Source organism: Phodopus roborovskii, unplaced genomic scaffold (assembly GCF_943737965.1).
Source record: "Phodopus roborovskii unplaced genomic scaffold, PHOROB, whole genome shotgun sequence".
Lineage (NCBI taxonomy): Eukaryota > Metazoa > Chordata > Mammalia > Rodentia > Cricetidae > Phodopus > Phodopus roborovskii.
Genome location: NW_026126447.1, coordinates 7,799,065 through 7,823,242, shown reverse-complemented (window position 1 = coordinate 7,823,242; position 24,178 = coordinate 7,799,065). Strand labels below are relative to the sequence as shown.

The window sequence follows — 24,178 nt, the reverse complement described above, 5'->3', positions numbered from 1 at the left end:
GAACATGCTGGACAAGACTCTACATAACAAGTCTGCATTTCTTTTCTTTCTTTCTGTTTTTTTCTTTCAGTCTTAATTGACTTTAAAACTACATTTGTTTGGAAGCTGGAGTAATAGCTCAGGGGTTAAAACCATTCACTATTATTTCAGAGACCCTGGGCTCTGTTCTCATTACCCACATGGTGGCACACAAGCATCTGTATCTTCATTTCCAGGATATCCTACCACCTCTTCTGACCTCCACAGGCACCCATACATACATAAGGCATATAGGTGGACTTTTCTTCCTGCTGTTCCCAAATTATCTACACAGACTCTATATTAATTATAAATGCTCTGGCTAATTACTAACGAGCTCTTACAACTTAAATTAACCCATATGTATTAATCTACATTCTGGCACGTGGCATTACCGCTCTTTGATCTTGTACCTCCTATTTCCTTTCTATCTTGCTGACAACTCCTCTGACTCCACCTTTCTTCTTCCCAGTATCCTCAAGTCTGGTTTTCCTGCCTAACTTTATCCTGTCCAGCTATTAGTCCGTCAGCTTCTTTACTAAACCAATCACAGCATAATTTACACAGTGTAAAGAAATATTCTACAAAGGCCAAACACTTGTACACATAAAACAAGAATAAATAAAATAAAATAACTTTATATCTATATCTATTATTGCATTTTTGCAATATGAGATGTGTGTGGGAACAGTTGTGGAGGGCAGAGAACAATTTTCTGGAGGCAGTTTTCCCCTTGTGTTCTAGTAACTGAACCCAGGCTGCTAGGCTTGTTCAACAAGTGCAATACCACTAAGCAATCCTACCTGTCCATCTTCCTAAGATGTCTTTGCTTTTAGGATATAATCCTCTCACTGTTTTTCTCTCTGTCTCTTGACATCAACTTCTTATTTATTTTTACACTGAGAATCAAACTTAAGAAAAAGCACTTATTTAAGACAGGGTCTTATATAATCCTGGCTGGCCTTGGACTCAGTATGTAGGCTAGACTGGCCTTGAATGCCTGATCATCTTGTCTTCACTTCCTAATAGTGGGGATGATGACATAGGTGGCCCAAAGCACCTAGTTGGTTCAGACTTTTGAAAAGAGTCCAAGGATAGCTGTTTTGTGGAATGTCCCAACATTCAGTTTATGGCATCTGATTTCGTCTAGACCTAGACTTTACATTTTAGAAACACAAAGGTACCTTGAACATACCCTCTTGTGACTGTGGGTTCTGGTCCTCAGAAGTTTCCTAACCAGAGATCTCCTATTAGTTGAGGTATGCCTTAAACTCTTCAAAGATCTGGTTAATGAAACACAAATAATAAAAGACCCAGAGACAGATTTTGGGGTTCAGACTTCAAGCTGGAAATCAGAAAAGCAAAGCAGTCAAGCCACTAGTTCTTATCTCTACCTCAGGCTAAAAGGACTGATCCTCTCTACAAGCTCTCACCATGCCTCAGACTGCTGCCTCTCTTCAGCATGACTGGAGAATGAATGCCTTCCTATCCTCAATGTGGCTGGAGAATGAATGCCAGCTCTGAGATGCTCCTGTTCTTGTCTTAAATATCTCTGAAGAGTCCTGAGATTAAAGGCATGAGCTCTGTTACTCTTTTAGGTTGATTCAATTTCATGTAGTCCTGGGTAGCCTTGAATTCAGATCTATCTGCCTTAGTCTCCTGAGTCCTGGGATTCAAGGTGTGTGCCACCACTGCATGGCTTCTATGGCTAACTAGTATGACTGCTTTGCTATTTTGATTTCCAGTGGCTTTAATAAATCATAAACAATATATCATCAAAGGGTAGTTCCAGAAAGTTTATTCAAGTGATATTATCAGAACAAAAGCTTTCAAGATCTACAAAGTATCTGTTTCAACCGGTCTATTGATTTTCTATCAATTCCTTGCCTTAATGTCATTAAAGGGGCCAGGAGTCCCCTTGCCTTGTTATGTAAATTTTTAGGAAGAAGCATTAAAATTCTATTCAGACCACTTTTGAACTTTGATCAACTTTATAGTAGATTAAATTAACAGCAGAGGAGTGGTCACTGAAATCCTTTACTATGACTGGAACTCCCGGCAGCATTTGATCAGGTTCCCAAATACTAGCTCTGTTTTACCAAGGAACATGGCTGGCGGACAGGGGAAATTGCTAACAGGAACCTCTTCTTGAAGTATTTCAAGGGAATCTAATCCTTTTTTTTTTTTTTTTTTTTTTTTAGACAGTCTCAGGTTAGACTGAACTTCATGAGGATAACCTTGAACTTTCTGATCATCTTGCTTCCCAAGTGCTAGCAGTATAGGCACATGTCAACATGTGCAGTTGATGTAGCACTAGGCACTGAACCCAAGCTAGGCAACTGTCTTGCCAACTGAGCTACTTACTCCCCTTGTCCTAAAAAATACTGAAATGAACTGGACCACACTAATGTGAAGGAATGTGCTATCCCACTGCATTAGAAGTAAACAGGATTAGAAGAAAGCAATATGCAAAAGAACACACAGTTCAATGGCATTTCTATCTCAGCACACTAATGTCTACTTATAAACACACACCCTTTTCGAAATATAGTCTTAGATAAACAAAAGATTGTCCCTGACTTACTGTAGTGTTCTAGGGTCACAGACATAAGACTCTTTAACAGCCTGATTGACTGGCTTCCAACTTCAGAGTGTAGCACCTCCAGTTCTCAAACAGTTTACTTGAATACTGAGTGAATAGTTAATCTCTTACAAGTTTGGGGGCTTTAATGAGGTAAACAAATGGCTGGATTGCAAAAGTAAATGCTGCAATTTCTCCCAGGCTCATTCCAGTTTCAAGAATTTCTTTCCTCTCCTTTCACTAGCCCCTGTTTTCTCAAGTTTGGTGCCTTATCCTGTACAAGTATTGAAATTGCAAAAGAGACCTTTTTAATTATAAGTACTACAGTAATGAATTCAAGTACACTCATTTATCATAAAGGGCTTTCCCATCTGTCTCTAAAGCACACTTAGAAATGTTGTGTATTTGATAACATTAGCACCAAGCATCTTCCACATGTTAATGTTTAGCGTTTTAGATGTTGTTGGTATTTCTCTCCTCCTTACAACTTAGTGGTGGTTCCAGAAACAGCACATTCATCTGTGTATTTAGGAGTGCCTGTGTGGTCTTTTCCTAATTTATTTGTGTTCCTATCCTAGGGGACCCATCACAATCCCCCAAGGCAGGGAGATTAGGGAATGGGGCTGTCTGCCTTTGCCCACTATGCCAGACGAGGAAAAACAACTTCCCCAAGTCCCTCAAGTTCTTCTGGCCACTGTACAAATTGTTCTTGAGCATGGAGAGTTTCCAAAAGCCCTAATTAGCAACTCACAGCAAACATTTCTTTGCATTAGCTAATGATCCGGCCACACTTGTAAGCAAACAGAACCAACATAGCTAATCAATGCTGAAAACCAACCAAATGACTATTAAACATCTGGATGTAATTTTCTTGTTAGAACAAAATGAAAACATATGCAGGTCCCTTTGATCTTCATCTTAACAAAGAAATTGTTGATAAAAAGCATACTGGTCAGTCAATGTGTAATTTTCATAACGTCTGCTGGTTTGTCTTCAAATGGTCCCCATTTAATTTGGTTGGTTTCCTGCAATCTCTAATTTTACCATATTGTGTGAAACCACAAGAGATTCTTTGGATGTGATTTTATTTGTGGTTTTACTGTTGCATGGATCTGCTACTGATTTCTTTTCCTTCTCTGCCTTCTGTCCCCTGCCTCCTCTCTTTAGGAATGGGGTAGGAATGAAATGCAACATGCACTGCTGAGAAAATTTCTGGACTCTACTTCCAGGTTTATGAAAACACTCACTTCAAACAAAACCAAACCAACCCAACCCAGGCATGTTGACTCATGCCTATAATCCCATTGTTTTGGATGCAGAGGCAGAGGCAGAAGCAAGAGAATCCGAAGTTCAAGGTCATCCTCTGTTGCATGGCAAGTTTGAGGCCAGCTTGGACTACATGAAACCCTGTCTCAAACACAAAAGAAAACAGAATAACCACCATCATTTATTTACATTTATTTATGTTGAGTTGAGAAACTGTAATTAGCAAGAAGTGAATGAAAATACACCAAGTTCCTCCTCCATAGTGGATGAAATGGGTATTATTTTCTTTTTTCCCCAAGACAATTTCCTATGGAGCTGGTATACTTAACATTGTTAACTGATTTCAAATTAAAAGATGAAAGCCAGGGGGTGGTTCATGTCTGCAGCCAATCCCATCACTTGGAAAGCAGTGGGAAGGAGAATTACATATTGAAGCATATTCGAGCATGGTCAACACCATGAGTTCTAAGTTAGCTGCAATACAGAATGAGACCTTGTCTCAAAAAAACAAAAAAACAACATCAACAAAACCCAAGCATATACAAAAATGTGAAACATCAAAATAACATAACAGACTGAATGAGCAAGGCCATGTTCATTTAAATATGCTACAGGTAATTGCACATATATTATTCATTTCAAACATAGGAGTAAAGCTACTGGATTGCCTTAAACACCATCATCTGTGATGTAGTTTGATGAGAGTTTTGTAGTATAATTAAATATGACCTTGAAAATGAAAAAGGACACAGTCCTCTTCTATTCTCAAGAAAGATGACCAGAATGGAAAAGATGCCTTCAAAAGTCCATCATTTTTATATGTGCAATCAAAGGGCTCCCAATTTTAAAATCATACTATGTACTCCTAACTGCATACTGCATTTTAAAGAAATCATAAGGGCTGGCCCGGTTTCAAAGGCTAATACTAAGAAAGCATTAGTTAAGAGAGAAATTCTAGTTTTCACTCACAACAAACTGGAAACTCCAGTGAGTTAGTGGAGAATAAAGGCAATGAGTTAGAATTGATTTGGAGAGTGGGGCATGTAGCAACACTTTTGTTTCTGACCCTAAACCTAGTACTTTAAAACTTAATTATCACCATGTTCCATTAAGTGAAGGGACACCTGATAGGTAAAGGAGGAGATGGGACCCCAGGGAGCAAATTTCACAGTAGTCACATGCACTTCCTGAATCAGCATAGGGACAGGCCACTGACTGGGGAGATCAAACCACTGAAGGATGATTTCAAGGAACATGTTAGTTACCTAGGATCACAAGAGTTCAAAAATTCCCATTTGGTCCACTCATACATCAGCAAATATAACCAAGGAAAAGAGACCTTTTTTCTTTTTCATTTGGTATGCTATGAAAACTAGTAACATAAATCTGTTCCCAATTCTTCGAGGAAAGAACAACCTCAAATGACACTGAATCAGTTTAAGTGTTTACTGTGGTCTGCAGATTTGGCTGATACTGTCCCTTTGCTTTTCATTTACAACGGACATTAGAATTGATGCATTTACAGACCTATCAGTAGCATACATGTTTAAAAAGAACTTTCCAAGTAATGTATTGCCTATTTTTTTTTTCTGTATTTCAAAGAAAAAACATCCGCCAAAAGCAAATTCCTGTTTATTTCAGTAAGCTCCTTCCCGTAAGTCTCTATAAGGAAAAATAATGGGGATGGAGGTATTATGCCCCAAATATGTTAACTAGGATTCAACAAAAAATAAATTTTTGTCCAATCGGTGCCTTTCTTACCAGAGAAGTTACCACCAGGAGGCTAAAACAGCATCATTCACTCGTGGCTCACATTAAAAGAAAACAGAAACAAACCAACAAAAAAACTACAGTTCCATGAACTGTTCTTTAAAGAAAGCATGCATTTGGCCATACTGCAGGTGTTTTGCTAGGGAACCAGACAAAAACCGGAGACTCACAGCATTAGTTCCATAGCATGTCTCCTTTATTTAAAACTTGAAATTCCTCTTACGTCAATCCTCATTAAACAAGCCCCTCAAGCTGCTTCATTTACCAATTCTCAGTGGTTCACAAGTCTCTGCCAGGAGTACAATCAAAGCAACGGGGAAGTGGGAAGGGCAGGTTTCAGATCTCAACGCTGGCTTATACCATTGTCTTTCATTTCCCAGAAATTTGAAACTGACTAGTGATCTTCCGGCAGTTTCCTAAAACTCTCGGCCACTTCTCTCCTATTCAAACAGTGCAATCATTTGAAGACCAGAACCCGGATTTCTCGCGGGGCGCAAAAGCATCTCGTCTGCGCATGGGACGATGGCACCTTTGGGATCTTCCCCGCCAAACCCAGCCAGGTCGACCTTTCACGACGTGGTGCGAAATCTTTCCAAGGCTGTGCAGCTAGCGGTCCAGTCTTCCCTCGATGGTGTGCGCATGCCAGCTGCTGCGATGTTCACGCACTTCCTATCAAAGGCACTGTTCACTTCTCGTGCGTCCGTGGAAAGGCAGCTCGAGGAAAAATAAGCTTCCAACAAAGTTGTGAATGGAACCTCACCTTCAGAGTAACACCCAACAAAGGGAACCAAGACAAGAAAGTGCATTCAGTTCTTGTTAGGAAGACGCATACCCTCCCCCAACTTTCACTGAGATTTCCTTCAAGGAAAAGAGGAGCGAGCAGCAGGCTTCTGCAAACTTCAGCCCCCTACTTTCCTCGCCTCCGGTGCGCAGACCGCTTGAGCTTGTGGGCACTCGCGTACTCCCCAACTTGCCCCACGTTACTTTGATTGACAGTCCGGCTCGCCGCTCTCCTTTCCTCCGACCTTCGGAGGCGGCTTGCCAATCTCAGCGTCTGACCGCTCCCCATTGGCTGGCGTGCGCGCCCCGCAGCTCCTCGGGCACCGCGGCACTCAGCGCACAGGATGCGCTGGCGGAGGAGGGGCGCAGGCTGGTGGGCGGAGAGCTAGGCCAACAGAGGCCACGCAAGGTGGGCGGAGCGAAGGCCAACACTGGCTGTGGCCGGCGCGCGTCAGCGCCCCACGTTGGCCCGGCGCACGCGGTTGGCCGAGCTGTCGCGGCTCCGCCCACGTCCGCGGCGGCCCTGGCGCTCGCAGCCCCCGCCGCTTGGCTCGGGAGGGGCGCTGGTTTGCTAGCGAGTGTGAAACCGCGTGTTAATGTAAGCGGGCGCGAGAGGCGCGGGCGGCGGCAGGAGCAGCGGCGGGGACCCCGCGTCCTGGGGCAGGAGCCGAGACTCGTCTTCGACGTGGCCCGAAGCGGAGGGAGGCCGAGCGGCAGCGCGCTCTCCGTCGCGTGGACGTTTGCCTCCGGGTTGTGAGAGAACTTTGCGGCGGCTGGAGCTGGTCCGCCCTTCGCCAAGAGTCGGGGAGGGGAAGGCAAGCACCCGGGACGCTGGAGCCGCGGAGCGCGCCCGGCGTCCTGATGCCCGGGCTGAAGGAGTGGCGGGCGGCCGAGGGGCTGCACCGCGAGCACTAGCCGCGGACCGGAGGGAGGGCGCGTACTGGCGCGACCCTGCGCAGCCCCCTCTTCGTCTCCGCAGCTCCGCGCCGGAGACTCTGCAACGCCGGTTGCTGAGCCTCGGGTGACCCGGAGCTCACTGTCGTGGGAGCGGGTGACCTCCCGACCTGAGACGCGTCGCTTGCTGCTGGCTGACTACGTGGGTTTTAGCCAAGGCGCCACCTGCGAGGCCGCCGCCGCAGGGAGGAGACTCGCCGCCTGTCTGCATTCGTGAGTCGCCGAAGGGAGCGCGCCCGGGGGCACCGGGTGGAGGACCGCCGTAGGACCCGGCGCCCCCGCTGCGCAGACTCGCCGGCGCGGGGCAGAGCCGCTCGCGATGTGGTCCTGAGGGCGGGGGCCGCACCCGTCGCGCCCTGGCCTTGTACCCTGAGCGCTCCGCGCGCCGGCCTGCTGCGCTGCTTCGCGTTCCCCGGCGGGATTCAAGTTGGAAGTGGCGCGGAGGATAGAGCTATCCCGGAACAGAGCCTCGGCTGCCGCCAGAGCGATGTTCCCGCAGAGCCGGCACCCAGTGAGTCGCCGGAGCGGTTGGGACCCTGTCCTGCTCGGGAGCCCACGAAGCCCCGTTCACCCGTCCCCCCCTCCCCCCGCTCGTCCCCTCCTTCTGGAAGTCTAGACGCCCGGGCGGGGGTCTGGCAGTCACGTCCCGCCTATCCCGAGGCCGGAGTGGTCGTGGATTTGCCACTCGTCTCGCCTGTTTACGTGTAGTCAGTGTGGCCCGGTCACTCCAGGACTGGGGACTAAGAGGGAGTTGGCATTTCTTCTTCGGTCCCGGGGTCTTTTATCGCACTGTTTGGGGAGGGATGGCCTTGACGGCGAAGCTCTGGCCTGGCCCTTCTCAGTCTCTTCGGGCTGGGTGACCCTAGGGCATCGGGCACGCACGGCCCACGTTGGAGGTAGATTTGCTTCTAAGCCTCTTGAGAAATTAGGGCCCCGGGAAGGTGTGCTTTCTTTCTCCCTCTCTAAAGTGAACTGAGGGCTCGAGTTTGGGGCTCCGTTTTCCACCACTTCTAACTTTATTTATTTTTGTTGTTGTTTATGTCCCATCTGCTTCTCCCTCCTCTGACTTTTCTGCTTTACACTCTCACCCTCATATCTCCTTCCTTGGTCCTCCTTGCTGGTCACCTGCAGACGCCGCACCAGGCTGCAGGCCAGCCCTTTAAATTCACTATCCCGGAATCCCTGGACCGGATTAAAGAGGAATTCCAGTTCCTGCAGGCACAGTATCACAGGTGCGTGACGACCTGCTCTGGGTGGTGGTCATTTGGGGGGGTCATTTCTCACCCGGCCAGGCTGCTAGGACCTGTGTACTTAGTGCTTGTGTCCAGGCGGTGGCGTGTGGAGTCAGTTAAGCCCTGTCATTCATGTTACCCCCCCTTTCTTGGCTCTCCAGGCCGCCCCTTCTGTTGTCTCCTCCTCCTCTTCCCATTGTTTCCCCTTTGCGCATTTGCGGCTGTTCCAGGGAGTCCCTTTTCGTGTATTTTGGAGTTGCATGAGAACCGTCAATATTTGCGCTTCGTTTATTTGTTTTGCAACAGGCTGAACTAAAACATGGGTTCAATCAGTGGCTCAGCTCAGGAGTGTGCGTTCAGGAAAGCAAAGCCATGTTGAAATCGCTATTTGCCATACTAGAAAATAGGGTTGTCTGAGACAAAGTCCATTAGGGAAGGCTAGATGCATTTAGCTGTGCCCATCATGGGTTATTAGGCGGTAGAATGTAGATAATGTGTGTGGCCCACACTCTAGGGTGTTTGGATAGGCCAGGGGAATAAAGTCACATTCACATTGACTTCACATCTGAGTTCTTTATGTAATGGTATCTTTTTCAACGGGATTTCTTAGTGAAAATTCTTGCTAAAGCCCCCATCGATGGTGAATATTCCAGAAAGGCTACTTATTTTGCTCCCCTTGGGTTTGACTCCTTGGAACTAAGCAATAACTTGGAAGGAGATTTTTACTTTTCTTATGCTTGAGAAAACAGACAAACCTAAGGCTTTGTGGCTCGGGTATAAAATTTCCTATTTTGTCAGTGGCTTTTTGATTTTTGACCTCTTATCTGGTTTAAGATGATATCTCCAGAGGAACTTGAGGCATACTTGCACATACTGTTTACTGAACAGGGGCCAGAACTTCAACCCACTTCGTTGCTGTAGCTGCTTGTCATATTTTGGCAGGGATTCAAAAACGAAAGGTTTTGAAAGGCCCTAGTCGTTATAGGAGTAACTTTACCAGCAAAGTTTTTCAAAACTGACAACTGACTGTGCTAGGAAATGGAGGTTGTGTAAAGGACAGACTTTGGTGCAGTCAAGAGAAGCAGGATGGGAGCAGATGAGCAATCCTTTTTGATAGGTTTTTCCTTCTTGCCCTCTCAACATGATATGTGCCCCGAGAACAAAAAGAACAGTAGTTGGTGGATATTCCCTGTTGTTCATCTTCTTTTTCCAGCATTGGATACAAAGACAGCTTTTAGGATGTTTTCCTAGCTTATGACTTTTCCAAATTGTTTTTACTTGAAGTGCAAATATGTGAGGCAGATGTTAAAACAAGTGACATAATGTTTACCTTAAGCTGCCTGTTTTGTTTTCATAGTCTTAAATTGGAGTGTGAGAAATTGGCAAGTGAAAAGACAGAAATGCAGAGGCACTACGTGATGGTAGGTATCAAAGATAGGACCTTTTTCTTTATTTTTCTTTTCACATAATAGTGTGTGTTCTGACTACAAAAATGTGAGTTAACGACATGCTTGGTTCTTCTCTTTACAGTATTATGAAATGTCATATGGATTAAACATTGAAATGCATAAACAGGTAAGCTTTAGCTAAACGTTAAGCTCAGTCACTGCATGTTAGGATGGGTGTTTGTGGACTATTTTTTTGCCCTTGTGGACTAATTTTCTGCCGTTCTTTGAGTTGGCATTAACATTCTGCAGCAGGATTGCTTCTTCAGTGTTATAAGACTAGCTGAGGTGTTTTGGAAATGTTTACAGGCAGACAGCATCTGAGCTCAGGTTACTTTTCCACATGGATAGATTTATCCTTTCAAAGATCTCAGATATATTGTGGTTACTGGAGTTTAGGACAATTCATACTTTTATATGTTTGGGTATAAAATCTGGAAAGTAAGGGGGTACTTGGGAGTTTCTTTAATCAGATTTAATAAGGCATATGACTTTAGAGTGCTCTTAGGCTTTGGTGTTCCCTAAAGTGACACTCAAGATTAGTGGCTTATTAGCAAACATGTTTTTGAAAGTTTTCTTCATTGATGAAGATTTGGAGGAGGAAAAAAAATGTGCTTTTATAGTCAGCGAACGTGTTGGAAGGCACTTCAGTCCTAGTGGTTTTAAAAGCATGAAAAGATTAGTGACTGGAAAGCTTTAGCAATGACTTGAGTTTGCAAGTTCCCATAAAATTCACACTTATGGCCTCTATAATGGTGTATAAAAAGAGTATTGAGCTGGAACAAGACACTAAGGACCTCATAAGAGAAGAAAAGCTAAATGATTGCTCAGCCCAAAGGACCCTCAATTGAGTAGTCATTGTCTGCCAAAGAAAGCATTAATGGCAGGGTGCAAGTGTTCTGGAGATATGCTGACATTCACTTTATCAAAATGCTGGTACAATAAGTCTTTTAGAAATCGATTCCCTCTTAAAAAATTATCATCAGATGAAGTTGCACAGTTGGACACGTTTCAAAGTGCAACAATACAATTCTTACTTGATGTATATGTGCTATTTCATCTCAGACCCTTGTTTCATTAAATTAAAGAGCATGGCTGACCGGCTGGGACATGGTGGAGAAATTGATTAGTTCAGCCTTCAGATCTTCCTTATATTCAAAGATTTTCATTAAGCAAATCCATTTCAGAGTTGAATTCTGCTTTTGTAACTCTGCACGCTTTGATTTTTAATTCATCATAGATTTCATAATTATGTACATTAGATCTGTTCTCAGATACATGTTTTCAGAGCACTAAGTCAGAGCCTTTCAGTGATGTAACGAGCTTTTCACAAAATGTTTGTTTTACTGATTTGCAGAGTTCTTTACATGGTGCTTATTTTCTGTATTTCTGCATCTAGTGTGCTTTGTTGAGGTTTTTAAGTCAATGATAGTGAGCTGGAATATCTTTGGTCTATGGCCATTTAAATTAAGAATGTAAGTAAACTTGGTGTAGGAATTCAAATTTACATCTTTTAAGTTACTTTGTAGGGCACTTTTCCTTTTCTGTTATGTATTCTGGACACTAAGCTTTTTCTTAAACAAATAAACTGGAAGGATTTAATGACCCACAGACTCTTGGGCAAGGGAACAACAAGTAGTATACAAGTGATGTGTTGATGTTGGTTTTGCTGGGGAAGCAGAAAGAGGTATGTTAATTCTGGCTTCTGGTGACTTTATTTACTATGTAGAGAGGAGTAAGGGGCCAGGAGGGTCAGACACCCCTGGTGTGAACAAAGTTTTCTCTTGAGTTCTGTACTGTTGTGTTTTGAACATTTGTGGGTAAATATTGTCTCTTTGTGTGACGATATGCATTAATAATACACTGTGTGTAATTTGGCCAGTAATTTGAAACAAATAGGAAACTAAGAGACACCATGTTTGTCATAGTAGAATGTTAAGCCCCCTGAAATTTAGTTTATATTGCAAATGCTGATAGACCCTTCACTAGAGTGGTGTGCAAAGTCATGCTGCAATTTAGTTTAAAGTGGTCTTACGTTTGAAAAACATCCTTCTGAGTGTCACATGTTAATAGTAAGTTTTGAGGAGTCATTTGGTGCTGTTGGTGATCATAATTCTTATTAAAACTAGTGACGTCTGGCCCCCAGGGTGTAGCCAGGCTCAAATTGATGCTTTTTGCTGCCTGATCACCAGCATGGCCTAAGTGCTCATTATATTGTAGAGAGGGCCTTTGGAGCTCTCATTAGATTTGACAGGAATTCTCTCTAGGGGGAAACTGGGCATTAGCGAAGACTCCTGACAGGCTGAAATTATTCCTGCTTTATGGCTTATAACCAAATGCTAGCAAGGCATCATCAAGGGACACAAAAAATTGTCATTTCTGACAACATCTTTGTTACTGAAAAAAAAAAAAAGGTAGCAATGAAAAAAAGGGTAGCGATGGGGGAGTTTTGCATAGAGAACACTTGAATGCACTTAAGATTTGTCTCTAGTGTGGCTCCTGCTTTCCCTTCATAGCTTTCAACAGCTTTGTCAGGATCTCACCACCGACTTTTCTGTCTGGTAGTTTTAAAGAGGAAGTGCATCCAAATCAAGAGTGGTATAATTGTGGTTTCCTTGTTTGGTGTGCTGCCCACGGTCCATGTTTATGTAGTGTCAACACTTCCTGATAAAACCTTCCCATGACTTTTCTCCATTCGGTGGCTGCTTTCGGAAAAGACAGTGTTTTTGTTTTTTTTTTTTTTTTTCCCGTAGTGCTTTTTAATAGGCTGCTGATGTCTGTCTTTCTTGGTGTAGGTGATAAATTCTATTTCTGATCAGCAGAGAGGTGGGACCTATTTGTGAGAAAGCAAAGCAATTCTGAGAACATCGGAGTGTTGAAAATTACATTGAAAATAACAAGCTGGTGTGAGTCTTCTTCTAGGAGCTGATCCCCCAGTGTATGAGCTGTAATTTGTTGTTTTGTGTTCTGTGTTTCTTAATATTTTAGGAAACAAGATGTTCCAGTATGTTTTCTGCATGGTGGTAGGGCCAAGGCCAATAACCTGTAATACCAGTTTGTTGTTAAGGCAGGGGGATTTTGAGCCTGAGGTCAGCCTGGTTACACATTGAGACCACCTGTCAAAGGTGTGTGTGGATATAAATGGTGCTCCTTGCCTTTGATTGTACCATTTCCAGTGGCAGTCTGCCTCCTGTGTCTTACACATGTTTAGAAGTATCTGGGTAGGTGTCTTACTCTACTTTGATACTTAGCTCCTGGAGATCAGGGCTCAGCATTACAGAAGCTTTAGCTGGGGTTGCTTATTCCAGAGTTACCAAAGCTGCTTCCTGTCCCCTCCATGTTGCTTTGGAAAACATGAAGACAGTTGCAGGATCACTTATGGACCTGTGTCCTGACCTACATCTCTTCTGCTGCATCTCCTTCCAGTTCACTATTTCTGTTTGATTAACTTTACAAAATATAATTAAAGGCAGGTGTCTGGAAGAAGATTCTACAAGTTAGGGAAGTCAGCAGCACTATTTTGATTTGTGATCTGTGATTTGATCTATGGGGATCTAGCCACGGGAAGACAGAAAGTTGTATCCCATTGAGCACTGCTGTTCTCAGCCTAAATGTGTTCAAGAACAAAAGAAACATGGCAGGAATCTTGTTGGAGACTGGCAGCCAAGCAGTCACGGTCTATACTGCTTTCTGTTAGAGTGGGCAGGATGAGCTCTGGGACCTCAGCCTGACACTGGAAGGAAAGACAATCTTTTTTTTTCAGGTCTGATTTTTGGGTGAAGTCATGTGTTAGTTCAGCATTCACATTGAATGAATTTTGGAGTGAAACTACCACTCACGATTTTTATATGTGCTTTTAATTTTTCCTAGAACACATTATTCTTTGTGTGCATGTCTGCAAATTATTTACGTGAAACTGGTAGGGATTCATTCCTTAGGTGTGAGGCATTCCCTATTTCCCTGTAACATTTACCATTGTTTCTACTTTCATTCTATAGCTGAGGAACTGCTTTGGTTCCTGATTCTTCTGTTTCTGCTTTCTAAGTGATGGAATTGCAGATGTATGCTGCCAGGCTGTTTTTTGTTTTTGTTTTTAAAAATATGAGTTGTTTGTCTGCAGTTTGTTGCTCTGAGAATTTTTAAATATCACCTTTATTTTGTGCATGTGTTATGTGTGCTGTTAAATCATGTCACACAGGCCCCAAGATTGTTTTTAGGATGGAACCCAAGACCCCCATGTCACACATCTGATCCACTATTGAGCTGCTAAAACCCAACAGCCTTGACCCACCTCCCCCTCCTCCATCCCACTCCTTCCTTCCAGAAACACAGACCCAGGAATGACTTGCCAGAGGGCAGCACTTAGATTTAAGCTCTACTTGGTTTAAATCACCTTGTAGTACAAAGAGAGTAGCTGTCATCAAGATTGGAGTGGCCCCTAACTTCATTATCATGAGCCAGGCTTGTCCTTTACAAGCATAAGTTCAGTGAGATAAAACTGTGTTTAAAGCTAGAGTTTGAAGTGCAAGATTAGCTTTCAGGATTTTTTTTTAAAATCAGCAAAGGGCTGATTTCTTACTACCTAACCGTTTCTTCCCCAGCCCTTTGTCGAGTTTCTCTCCATGGCCTGTAATGTGTGTGGCAAGAAAAGTGCAGAATCAGGCCAGAAATTTAAGGAGGCATCAGGAAAAACAGTTATCATAATTGATAGGCTGTAAGAAAACATTTCTACTCAGTTATGTTTATTTTGGGGGTTTCCACAATGGGAGCAGGTGTGTATGTAAGTGGTGCAGGTGCAAAAGGAGTTCAGATGAAGGAGTTGGGTTCCCTGGAGCTGGAGATACAGGTGTTTGTGATCTACCCTGTGTCATTGTTGGAAGCTCAGAATGGTCTGCCAGGGAAGTGTGTGTTGCTGCTGTTTTTTAGGCAGGATCCCTGTGTATACTGGCTGGCCTCAGACAAAGGCAAGTAGAATTGAACCTGGGTAGCTCCCAATGCCAATGTTGCCTTTCCCACTTGACTGTACTGCCTGGGAGAGTCCCCAAGGTCTATGGTTTTGCTTTGGATAGTTAGAGGTAACATGATTAGGAACTGAACATCTCATGAAGGAGTTCTCAGGCCCTCAGTTTATGTCTTTGTAAATTGAAGGTGCGATTGAATTAAAAGTCTGTTACTCAGTGCATGAGCCACACCAGAGCACGCTTACAGATCCAGCACTCTGTGTACAGACCAAGTGCAGTGCTTCACCAGAGCACTTAAGATGTTCTACCGAAGAGTGCTTATTAAGAACCACAAACAGAAAAACGTTTCTTCAGTAAATAAATCACCTTGAGTGGTATTTAAAGATAGATTTAGTTACTGGTTCATGGACCATTTTACATTTCTGTACAGTTGATTCTTTGTTCTTTTCCTCCTGTGGTTTCTGGAAGGGGATTAAATAGGAGGAAACAGAGGAAGAATTTCAGGAGACTTTTACTCAGTCAATCTGCCTATCTCTACTGCTTACTGATTTTGTTTGAGAGGCTGGCCTTGAACTTAGGATCTTCTGCTCCAGTCTGCCCAGTGTTGGAATTGCAGGTCCTTGTTTCCAGCTACAGTGCTTTTAAAATCCAGTTTTTAAGTACTTCTTTTTGTCTTTCTGACAAAGTTGAATGTTTATACCATCAAAGCAGTCCTTTAATAGCATTAAAGAATTCTGTATAACACAATACTTTCTGTAGAAAACAAAACAAAACATGTATACTCATGTTTTGAAGCTTTGTAGTACTTCATTGGGATGGAGCAGGGCCTCACACATGGTAGTCAAGTACTTTACATACCCAGCCCAACTTGCTAATTTAAAGAGTTCTGGGATATATGTGTTGGGAGGCTGGGCTAGATGGCTATATAAGTGGGAGAAAGATTTTCTGTGTGACCCCCCCCTGGGGGGGGAGAAAGGGGAAGGCATAGTTTGATAGGATGTTCATTCACATATTGTTTACAAAACTTTACTGGGCTTTGTATGTGGTACTATAAAAAAACTATAGAGAATAATATTTTCAAATTTTCTCAGCTTATCCATTTATAATGGGTTTTAAACAGTACAGTTATGAAATAACCTGTGGTTTTGGATAATTATTTCAGTTTTTAACATTTAAAATTTGAATTGTTGTTTCATACTGTTGACCTACTTTGAAGAAACCACACAACCATTATGTGAACATAGCATTGACTTCCCCTTAAAATTTTCATGCTGGGTAGAATAATGGTTTTCTTAGGTTTAAGGTCAATGCTATATGATACTATGCCATTTTTGGTAGAAGAAAAAAATGGAGAAAGAGGAAAAATCCTGGTTTTTAATCAATGAAACTTTCTTCATCTGCCAAATAGAAGAATTGTGGAAACAGCTCCACCAAGGAGCAACATCACTAACAGAGAGGAGATGAGATTATCTCATGTTAAAGCGGGACAGTCACAACGCTGTTAGCCTTCTGGAGTGCTTGCAGTATTTGACTGAATTTGTTTTAGCATAGTGATCCAGCCAGGGTATTGACCAGTGATGGCTTGTACCATTTTGGATCCCCATCTTCTGAAATTTGTCGAGAAATCCTTTACCAAAAGCAACAAAAGAAAACCAACCACTTGTGCTCATGTTTATGTCCAGTTACAAAAAGTAGCCTCACCCAAAAGTTCAGATTCATCAGTAAGTCCATGGAATCCTGGTAAAAATCCTGAATCAAGAGTAGTAATAATAGTCCCTCATGGTAAAATTGTAAATGAAATCTGTTTAGTTGAGCACTGATGATCTTTTCTAACTACTTGCTCTGGGGTTTTTATTTTTATTTCTTTAAATTTGTTTGAGACAAGGTCTTATCTGGCCTGGAACTTACTATGCAGATGAAGCTGGCTTCAAACTCAAATTCTCCTGCCTCTGTCTCTGCCTCTTGAGTGCCGGGATCAAAGACACATTATCCCTGGCTTTTTCTTCTCACAAGTAGTTTATACTTCAAATATCCCTGATGCTTCCAGGCTTCAGGAACACACAGCTGCCTAAACTAGTTCATGGAGAAGGCGGCTTCTTTTTAAGATTTGTTTTATTTTTATTCATAATTATGTCACTATGGTTGTATGCCATCTTATTTGGGTGCTGGGCACGGACTTTTAACTGCCAAGTATTTCTACATTTCCCTATGCTGCCTTTTCTTTAAACAGGGTCTCATATATCCAAGGCTGGTAGTAAACTCACCATGAGTACTGGCATTATTTATAGGCATAGACTACCATGCCTGGTTTTCCACTGAGGCTTCTTAAGGAGGAGTTTAATTACATTAATATATTTAGATTTGGACTTTTAAAAAGGACACACTATGATGTTGTTGAAGCCTGCATTTCAGAGTGAACTGAATTCACTTGCTTTTCAATTATAGTCAAGCTGCTAGTAGAATTGGTGATTAAATTGCATTACAGTACTTATGATGATTATATCTACAAGTTTTGAGTTTTATTTTAACTTCCAAATTTTTACATCCTCTACTCAAACATTTATAATGTAAAAACTAAATATTCAGGAAAGGAGGGAGAGGACTAAAAAGGTAGTTCAGCAGTTAAAGACCAGGCTTACACCCAAAAAAGAATGAAAAGGAGAGAAACACAGTGAAAATTCATTAACACTCAACCTGCATGGTGTCTGAAGTCTGTAAATTAAAACATTTAAACTACTTGCCAGTTGGTTGTTGGTCTTGGGGTGTGTGTGTGTGTGTGTGTGTGTGTGTGTGTGTGTGTGTGTGTGTGTGTGTCGGTGGGTGGTAGTGGTGGGGGTTGTCTGACCTAGAATGTTCTGACCCACTTGCCTCATCTCCTAAGAGCTTAACTTGCCTGTATGAAGAAAGAATGGATCTGGAGAGTCTGGGTGTGCTTGGTAGAAGACAGTGGCTTTTTTTTTTCAACCAACATTGGTCTGGTTTGATGTGAGGAAGGAATATTTGTATCTATCTTAGGAGTTCTATCTTAATGGATTCTTGTTTCTTCTTTCAACTAAACTTATTCTTCTGTTTCTGCATGTTTGAACTAGTGATTTACATATTGTTGCAGTACTTTTCTTCAACTTTCCCCAAAGTACAGACTAATACCTAAACGGAAAGATCAGCTAGGGAGATGGCTCAGTGAAGTACTTGGCTATGTAAGCATGACAAACCTGACTTTGGATCCCCAGCACCCACCACAATTCTGTGCTGTGCCTCTGTAGCCCTAACACTGGGGGGACTCAAGGGAAGGGAATAGGTGGGGTGTGGGGTACAGAGACAGGTGGACTGACCTTTATTAGCCCAGTCAGTGAGTTCTAGGTTCAGTGTAAGACCTTGTCTACAAAATAGGATGACTGCTGACTGATGAAAATAGCCAACATTGACCTGGTCTCTATACTTCACATGCATATGGGTTTATCTTCCACCCTCTCACCCCCACACAGAGGAAATGCCACACTGCCTCACCAGGCCTCCTGCCACCCTGTTTTAGGCCCTTTAATGAAACTTAAGGCACCTTGGAAAACTGCACATGGTGTTTGCTAGGGAGAAATCATTTTATTTAACAAGTAGGGATAGGAAATGCTTTTGTGAAAGGAGGCTGATTTTGAAATACTTGTATGTATAGAAGGTGCTCTAGTTGGGTATTTGGTTAAAAAAAAAAAAGAGTGTAAAGTGCCAGGGAGCAAACTGTGGCTCCCTGTATGGGAAGCACAGTGGTCTCCCTAAGGCTTAGGTCCCCAGGCTCCAGGTTCGCTCTTGAAAAGCCAAGCTTTTGTTCCTTCCCACCACCCTATCGCTGCTTTGAGCAAATAGTGAGTCAGAGCCACTTAGAAATGTGGTGACCAGTGGTGTATTGACATGTTCAGACACAGAAGAAACTGCATCAGGGAGGTAAACCATTGGGATTTGTAGTAAATATATTACTGCACACAAGTGACTTGCCGATACTGCTTGTTTAGCAGTTTGCAAGGGCAATGGCAGTATAGATTTTTGAATTAGAAGGGAAGGGCTGTTCTTTTTCTGTGCAGGAGCATCTACTTGATGTCTGGGAGGAAATTGATTTGGGAAACAAAATACAGCTGCCTTTATACTATTTCATGGACTTCTATGGATTCATGAATGAAAATAAAAAGATTGCTTTGGGTTTAGGGAACAGTATCTTAACATTGATTTGCATCTTAATCTAAAATGGAAAAGGATGGGCCATATGGAAATCGATGGGCTCATAGGGAGAGGCATCCTGTCCACATGCAGCCTACAGTTAAGGTTCTTGCTTCACTCATTTTTTTTTTGTTGTTGGTTAGCACAGAGTCTCATGGAGGCTTGGTAGCCTTCACTTCACTGAAGGCTAGAGTTGGACTCCTGATTGCCCCATTCCCACCTTACAAGGACTGAGATTAAATGCATTTGGTATTTTTTCACAACAATTTTTTCCTCTTTTTTTTTAAATTTTGGTTTTTTTTTTTTTTTTTTTAAATGATTCATCTGAGATGAGCTTTTTGCCATTGTTGCTGGGCTAACCATGATTTTGAAATTGCCTTGTCCTCCCCAGACAGGGCTTAGTGGCCTAAACCACCATGCCCAGATAGTTGTCCTTTTTAGTATTTTGGTTGCAAAAGTTCTTTTGTTTCAATGTGGAGTAGGCTTTATTGGAATTACTGAGACTACTGAGTAGTCTTCTAGTCATGGAGCATCTCGAGAGTTGCTCTACAAAAGCTTCCTGTCAGTTCCTCAGTTTCCCCTTCTTTTTGAGTGGATACGAATTACATCACTTTCAGTGATGTATTCAACAAATAAGAATACAGACAAGTAATACAGACAGGCAGTTACTTGTGTGAGAAGTTGAGAGCTGTTATCAAAGCTGGTAGCCACTTTTAAGCTCCGTGCATGTGCTTGGCCTTGCAGGTCTTGCTCTGTTTGTACCTGCATCTTGTTTTTTGTTTTCAGTCCCAAAGTTTTTTTCCTCTGTCCACAATCACTTTTCATCTTTCTCCTTGTAAGTGTAAAGTTTTTTATTTATTTCCTCTTTAGCATTTGTCTTTGGTTTAAAAGGGAAATATAAAAAACAAACAAACAAAAACCACAATACAGCCCTTGTTGGCAATCTCCACTGTTTAGGAAATACACAATAATAAACAAGTCCACCAGCAACGTTGCTCAAGTAATTAATACAACTGCCAAAAAAAATATAGTGACTGGAGTTTTTGTTTCATTTCATTTATATGGGAATGGATGAACATCAAGTACGACTCAGTTCACTTTTACAGGAGTAAGTTTCAGCAGTATGAATGGTACAAGAGATGCTTAGGTGTGTTTTAGAGTCGTTTCATTTTAATGTAACAAAACTAATTCTGAAGTTGAAGAAGTTGTCATCCTGAATATAAAGTGGTTTGTTTGTAGGATTACTAGGTCAAGATGTGTGTTTAGAATTAAGTTTCAAGCCTTGAAACAGGGATGTGTGTGCATGCATAGCGCATGTGTGTAGGGAATGCTGTCTGCATATGGTTTTGTTTTTGCTACAGAATCTATAAAGTGCTATGTGGATAACTTGAATAATTATATTTCTGTATCTCTTCTGCCTCAAGAGATGTTTGTTGACTTGTCACATTGACAGCTGTTGTTGCCTAAATCATAATATTTGGAGAAGTAAAAACAAAATCAGCAAAATCCTCAGGTCAGAGAGAAGTATGGCCTTTGAGAGTGGTTGCGGATATTTATTTGTCTTGAGATAGGTCTTGCTCTGCTTTTGCCCAGACTTGTCTTGAACTCCTAAGGTCTGTGAGCCTCCTGACTCAGTTTACCAAGTAGCTGGAAGGAACTACAGACATGGGACACTGCTTCTGGCTAACATGCTGGAAATTGAGGTTTTTGGACGAAGTAGTCATTTCTTATGTCTGTGGTAAGTACTTAGGATGAAGAAAGGCATACCACAGTTAAGCCTGTTCTTGAGCTGAGAAGCAATGCAGTTGTCTGTCTATATAGGAAGCAGCAGTTGTTGAAAGCTGCTTTGACCTGCCAGTTGGCTAGGGTTCCAGAGCCTTTCCATTTGTTAGCATGCTGGCTTTCTTATGTTCTTGGGCCATGAGCTCCTTGGAGCCAGTGTGTGCATATCTGTAGGGAAGACTGGACTTGGCCCACTGAAGTGTATTCAGCATCCATACTCTTTAGCTGACCAAAAGCCAAAATTGTACTGCTAAATTCAAAAGGGGAACTGCTAACTTTGAACCTTGTAAGAAATCTGTTTCTTATTGACTACCTTGGGTGTTAGGGTACTGTTGAAGTAAATGAAGGACATTTTGACTGTGATTTCTCTGAGGGCACCTAGAGTTTTCCAGCTGGTTGTTATATTTTTATATTTGTATTCATTTCTACTTCTTGACTAATTTACAAGGAACTTGACTCAGTTCCCATAAAAGATCCTGAGTTTACTGGCAGTGTTTTTATTAATTATTTTAGCTATGGTTTGGGCCACAAATGGCACAAGTTCATATCTAAAAAGTGATTTAAAATAAGTCAGTTTTTCTCATCTGCTTCTGGGATTATTCTTGTCAATTTCCTCCACGCTAAGAGTGACGTTGCTCATTAGTTTTATGTGTCAGCTGTTGCTATGCAAATTAAAGCAAGGACAGGGAAGAGCTTTTTGAATAGACTTTGCATTGTGAGAATATTGGTATTGACACTGTTTATGATCTGGAGTACAGTTGGAAGGCCAGATTCTGCTGTTTGTCCCATAGTGGTTAATATGGCTGTACAGGGGAGATGAATGTGGCTCCTTTTCCAAGTCTATTACTCAGGAGGACTGTAAATTTGATTGGCTGTTACAATTCTAGCAGAATCATTCGATTTGAGAGCAATAGAAAGATAAGATATCCAATTACTCAAATGATTTGCAGGGTTAGCCAACGTTGTCATGGAGACATGAGTTGGAACAAATTAAATTTTAAGCAATAAAATAATCTTAAAGCCCGTCTGGGAACAAGAAAATTTGGCAGTAGCACTTACCTGAATTGAATCTTAGCTTGACACGATGTTGTTTGACATTGATATACTGTAGGGCCTAAACTGTATATATAGTAGATTATCTTTAAGAAGTAGTGCTGCTAAACCAGTGAAAGAGAATATTGATATAAAAATCAAGGGGCATGTTCATTTATTCTGTGGCTTAAATGATAATTGGCCGTAGTTCCTAAGATGTTTTGTATTTAAGGATTTAAATGCCTTAAAGATGAAGCAGCTTTAATTGCACATTTAAAGAAAAGATTGATTTAGCAGCCACATGAGTTTTCAGAGCAGCTCTGCCCCTGTGTTTGCGGATGCAGTAGAAATCCTGTGGCAGCCTCTCAGTGGGGGTGGAGGTATGCACATGCATATGTCTGCATGCACAACTGGAGATTTTTTGCATATTCATTTGAACTAAAGGTACTTTTTCATATCCACTAAAATTTCTACTTTGTGGTGTCAGTTGCAGACTGGAAAACTGTTCCAAACTTGAGCTGATGACCTAAAACCTGAGTAAGCCTGATCCGAGGTTTAGAGGTTATTCCTCTTATTACAACATTGTTTAACTGGTTCCTGGCTTGTTCCTTGGATTTCAAATTAGCTCAGTGCCCAGAAGCACTGCAGGCGGCCCTTTTACCCACATGTCTGTTAGTTAGATGGAGATGAAAACTGTTTTGAGGTCGAGCCATTTGCCGCATTCTCACAGGCTTCGATTTTCTTCTCCTCCTAACCACAGATCATCTCAAATGATTCAGTAATGACCAAAAGTGCAATATTGACCTTTATTCCCTGGTGGATTACTGTGTTTCACAGTCCAAATGGCAGGAAGTCTATTCTGTTCTGTAGAATGAGTGCAACATTATTGAGTCAGCCTAGCCCTGTGGGAACCACACAAGTGCAGATCAGTGTAACAGAGTATGTGGGTTAAATTTGGTTTCTGATGCTCTGGGAAATGAGAGCTGGCATGTCCTGGAACCCACACAGTTAGTGGGAGGATATTTGGGATGTTTTCTAAAAACACCCACATGCATTGATTTGTCTGTTTTTAAAGTAACTTGTGACATGGGTCTACCCGTGATGTTAAATTGCTCTCATTTCTGTTACCCTGGGTTGCCTTCTCATTCACATTGTGCTTCTGTGAACTTCAGGACGATAATCATAAAACAATGTTTCATAATTACAAATGGGGATGACTGTATAGTTGGAAACTGTCTATTTTCTTTAGCAGACATGTTCTTATGTATATATTGGGTAATCTGTATATCAAAAAATTCTGTCTCTTATACCATTTTTCTCCAGAAAATTGCTAGGCTGTTATTATCTTAGAGGACCCATAATTTTTCTTTGGGTTGGATTTCTGTGTATGTTATATTTCAGTGTTGTACCCTCTGTCCCTTTAAACAGTGCTTTAATTTGTAGTTAAAGTATAATTCCTGATTGCCTGCCTCAAGCAAAGCTGCATCATTATCTAGTAGTTCTGTATACCCCAAGTTATTCTGCAAACCATCTTCTAAATTTTCTTGGTGTATGCCTTGGAGATTTGTTCCAAAATGCTCTTGAGAATATTTTTTTTTTGAACTTTATTATCTATTGATAATGATCTCCAACTTGTAGCACATTCCATTACCCTTGTCCTGACTAAATATGGCTGGGACTAGTCCTTAGACCCTGGTAGTAGCTCCCCTGCTCCCTCCCTACAATTCTGGGTACACTGGAGCTTTGTTTCCTGTTGTTGATTGAAAAGAGTCAGGTGGTGGTGGCCACACATGCCTTTATTCCCACATTTGTGAGGCAGAAGCAAGAGGATCCAAGTTTGAGGTCAGCCCTGGTCAACATCGTGAGTACCAGAACAGACAGGGCTACACAGAAAAAAAACCAAAACAAAACAAAAAACAAGACAAAACAAAATCAACAGCAACAACAAAAAAGATCGAATTAAGCATGCTACTTGGGAAACCAGTATCATTGCCTTTCTTCCTTTGGGATTAATTCTAGCTGATAGTTTAACCTGGGGAAAATGGTAAGGCAGCTCAGAGGTTGGGTCTTTTCAGGTAAAATTAAGTAATACAAATATATGTTACCCAGACTGCCACTTTGCTAAGGCCCATGGCTATCTTTGATCTGAGTCTT

At 42.0% G+C, this 24,178-nt stretch overlaps 1 protein-coding gene across 13 annotated transcripts in view; it reads left to right on the top strand.

Annotated features, from left to right (window-relative positions):
• The first annotated feature begins 7,380 nt into the window (after positions 1-7,380).
• Tle1 (TLE family member 1, transcriptional corepressor) overlaps positions 7,381-24,178 on the top strand; it is an 87,255-nt gene continuing 70,457 nt past the window's right edge. For 11 of the 13 annotated variants that reach the window (XM_051188053.1, XM_051188052.1, XM_051188054.1 and 8 more), the window contains exons 1-4: positions 7,382-7,880; positions 8,501-8,601; positions 9,959-10,022; positions 10,132-10,176. In XM_051188053.1, the coding sequence (XP_051044010.1) occupies positions 7,857-7,880; positions 8,501-8,601; positions 9,959-10,022; positions 10,132-10,176 (234 nt within the window). In that variant the 5' untranslated portion in view covers positions 7,382-7,856. Of the gene's footprint in view, positions 7,881-8,500; positions 8,602-9,958; positions 10,023-10,131; positions 10,177-24,178 lie in introns of all 13 variants that reach the window. The other 2 variants (XM_051188051.1, XM_051188046.1) reach the window with 1 other exon arrangement.